This window comes from Priapulus caudatus, unplaced genomic scaffold (genome assembly GCF_000485595.1).
Source record: "Priapulus caudatus unplaced genomic scaffold, Priapulus_caudatus-5.0.1 Scaffold1419, whole genome shotgun sequence".
Classification (NCBI taxonomy): Eukaryota; Metazoa; Priapulida; class Priapulimorpha; order Priapulimorphida; family Priapulidae; genus Priapulus; species Priapulus caudatus.
In genome coordinates, this window is record NW_014578480.1 from 13903 (window position 1) to 17482 (window position 3580).

The 3580-nt window shown below is 47.9% G+C and overlaps 1 protein-coding gene across 1 annotated transcript in view; it reads right to left on the reverse strand.

The window, feature by feature from the left end:
* LOC106816571 (methylcytosine dioxygenase TET3-like) overlaps nucleotides 1–3580 on the reverse strand; it is a 16242-nt gene that overhangs the window by 8372 nt on the left and 4290 nt on the right. The window contains exons 2-6 of the mRNA XM_014821196.1: nucleotides 3240–3330; nucleotides 2807–2900; nucleotides 2129–2337; nucleotides 1492–1636; nucleotides 450–567 (exon numbers count right to left, since the gene is read on the reverse strand). Of these exons, the coding sequence (XP_014676682.1) occupies nucleotides 450–567; nucleotides 1492–1636; nucleotides 2129–2337; nucleotides 2807–2900; nucleotides 3240–3330 (657 nt within the window). The remainder of the gene's footprint in view (nucleotides 1–449; nucleotides 568–1491; nucleotides 1637–2128; nucleotides 2338–2806; nucleotides 2901–3239; nucleotides 3331–3580) is intronic.

A 3580-nucleotide genomic window follows, 5' to 3' on the forward strand; every position in this document is an offset into this window, starting at 1 on the left:
CTCTCTCTCTCTCTCTCTCTCTCTCTCTCTCTCTCTCTCTCTCTCTCTCTCTCTCTCTCTCTCTCTCTCTCTCTCTCTCTCTCTCTCTCTCTCTCTCTCTCTCTCTCTCTCTCTCTCTCTCTCTCTCTCTCTCTCTCTCTCTCTCTCTCTCTCTCTCTCTCTCTCTCTCTCTCTCTCTCTCTCTCTCTCTCTCTCTCTCTCCTGGCATCCTACTCCACGTAGCTCTTCCGTCTCTCTCCATATCCCATTCTCTACTGCTCTACTCTCCTTCTCTCTGCTTGCATCGTTCCCATCACCTTCTCGTCTATCTAGCATGCAAAAGCGGCAGGCTACAGCTACAGCTACAGCTACGACCACGCAGAACATGGGTCCATGCTGATTCATCGTGTCTATACCCAACATATTCTTAAATTCTCACACAATTGTCGACAACCAAAGATTTTACTTACATTCTCGAAGTTCAAGAAAAAGACGCACCTGGTTTTTGAAGGAGCCCGGAGCGACGGCCTTGTAGATCGGGCCGAGATGTGAAGCGAGCGATTGCATTTTGTCTTCCACCTCCGTCTCCTGATGAAAGAAACAAACATAAAATCGCAGGTGAAATGTATAAAATGAAGAAAGAACTGGCAACAACACGATAATACTTCACACATCTTTGATATGTGTTATATCAGTGTTTAGTTGTTTTTTTGTGCGTGTCATTTTACAATGTCGTGTAATACCAATTTACACGTAACGAAATATAGAATGTCGGGCTCATTCTAGTGTTCTGCACGTCTATCCTGGTGGAATCGCAACGCATTTTTGAATCACTATAACTGGAAGATAGCCATGTGGGGGGACATCATGCACCATCGCCGCGCGGCAGGAAACCCGGTAATATCATGACAATACTACAGATTTTACTTGTAATTCATAGCTGTGTTTAACTGTTTTTTTTTGCATTTCACACGTAGATTAATAATTATTTATACAGAACGAAATTAAATGTCGGACTCATTCTAGTGTTCCGCACATCTTTCACGGCGGAATCATGACCCATTTTCGAATCGCTACAATCGTATCGATAATGTACGGAGGAATTAACACCACACACCAGGGTGCGAAATTAACGCGAGTCCGGAGTCAAATACTCCGCGATTTTCTGTCCGACTCCCTGATTTGACATATGCAAGAGTCCGTGCGACTCCCTGAAAATTCTGCTATATACTAACTAGTTCGTTCCAGAGCACGGCATCGCGGAATTGCTGTATTTTTTCAGCAAATGTCCAAAGACAATTTGGCAGACGCGCAACCGCATGAATCTTTAAAATAAGCACACGAGTTATTGTTAATATCTTTAGTTTTGAACTTCAGACTGCGAACTCCTTCATTTTGCTGCAGACTCCCTCTTTTTTTCTACCCCTGACACACCATCGCGGCGCGGGGGAAAGCGACGCGCCGTCACCGCGCTGGAGGACGTCTCGGGCGGATGACCTTGAGGTGACTTACGTGCATCGAGTCGACCATCTTGAACCTGCGCGGGTTTCGGCTGCGCGCGAACTTGCAGCCGTTGTAGTACATGCTCCAGGAACAGCCGAACGTGAATGACGCCCCGCACGTGTCCGGGTCCGTGCCCTGACACGCACACGTCTTACTGAGGACGAACAGAGAGACAGACGGGTCGTTAGCGCTCGTTATGTTACATAAGGTTACGTTATATTACATTACGTTACGTATCATTATATGATATTACTCCATATTACATTACATTACGTTATGTATTGTCATGTAACATTACATTACATTACGTTATGTATTGTCATGTAACATTACATTACATTACGTTACGTTACATTACGTATTGTCATGTAACATTACATTACGTTACGTTACGTTACATCATGTTATATTAAATTACATTACGTATTGTTATATGACATTACAGAGCTTGATCAGAGCACGATGCAAGTAATCATCCGGTATCTATCAATATCATCCACATATATCTGTATATGTATGTATGTACATATATATATCATAGCTGTCATATATATCTTACGTACAATCTATATTCTCCTCTTCCCACCCCGTCTCTCTCCTCCTCCTTCCCCCACATGCGCCCTTCTCCCCTCCCCCCAGCACTTACTACTCGTTGATGCCGCAGCGTCGCACGGTCGGAATGCCGTTGGTCACCACCGTCTTGGACACCTTCTCGTAGAGTTCGTCGGCCTGCGCGCGCGGCACGCCTTCCCACACGACGGTTCCCATGATGATGACGGCGTTCTCGCAGCGGTGGTGCGGTCGCTGCTTCACCAGCACCATGTACTTTTCGTCGTACGAGACGCGCCGCAGGATCTGTGCGTGAAAAACGATGTCGCAGTCGGTTAGCGCCGGTCGGTGGCGGCAATTTTTGCTCTTGGACGATCGTCAGAATTTCCCGTAGCGTGGCCAGCGTTGTTCGGACAACTGTCAGCACTCTCGTAGGCTGCCACCCTTTCTCTGATCAAATGATAGTCTTTTGTACGATTGGCGAAAGGGTAACACAGTCGGTTAGTGCTGGATGGTAGCGGCCATGCATCTTAGATTGAATGACCGTCAGAACTTCTTATCTGGCCAGAGGCCGTTATTTTTGTTCGGACGATTGTCAGAAACTTTCGGCGGGTAATTTATGTGCGGATGATTAATTACGGGAATCGGGGACACAAGAATCACATCACGTGATGGCATCATTATCGACGTGAATTATGCAAACTCGTTAACGAGCCGATTCGCGTGCATGCGCTGAACGTTTGTTATCCCAGGCTGCGGCTGGAGGATCACTCACCCATTTCGCGATGGGGCAACCTTGTGCACTGGCGCCCTCTTTTCCCGTGTATCGCAATTTCTCGATGCGGATTGCACTACCGGACGCACCGGTCCTGTTCGAGGAAATTACAAAATACGGATTAGCCGCTGGAATATCTCCGGAGTAAATGTAGCAACAGCACAAGATCAGTTAGGAATAGTCATTCGAGTTTCTTTGCGAAAATTTCCTGACTATCGCTTGTCTACTTTTTTTTTAGCTCACATGCATGGATGAAGAGAAAAATATTAAATGCCAATTATAAGCACAGTATTTATAAGGCTGTACCCTCCCCCTGCCCTACACACTCCCTCCCCCTGCCCCACACACTCCTTTCCCACTGCTCCACACATTCCTTTCGCACTGCTCCCTCCTCCTGCCCCACACACTCCCTCCTCCCCGGTCGGGTGCCTACCTCTCCTCCATCAGCTTCCGGATGCTGGGTATGTCGCAGGCTGAGCCGAGGTGAGTGTAGTAAGGACCCTCAAGCTTCTCGTCATTGATATCTGCACACAGGAGCGAGCGGAGAACGTGAGCACGCGCGGCGGCCGCGACGACGCGAGAAACGCGCATGAGGTGGGATGGTGGGGGGACAGAGAGAGAGAGACGGGGGGACAGAGAGAGAGAGACGGGGGGACAGAGAGAGAGAGAGAGAGAGAGAGAGAGAGAGAGAGAGAGAGAGAGAGAGAGAGAGAGAGAGAGAGAGAGAGAGAGAGAGAGAGAGAGAGAGAGAGAGAGAGAGAGAGAGAGAGAGAG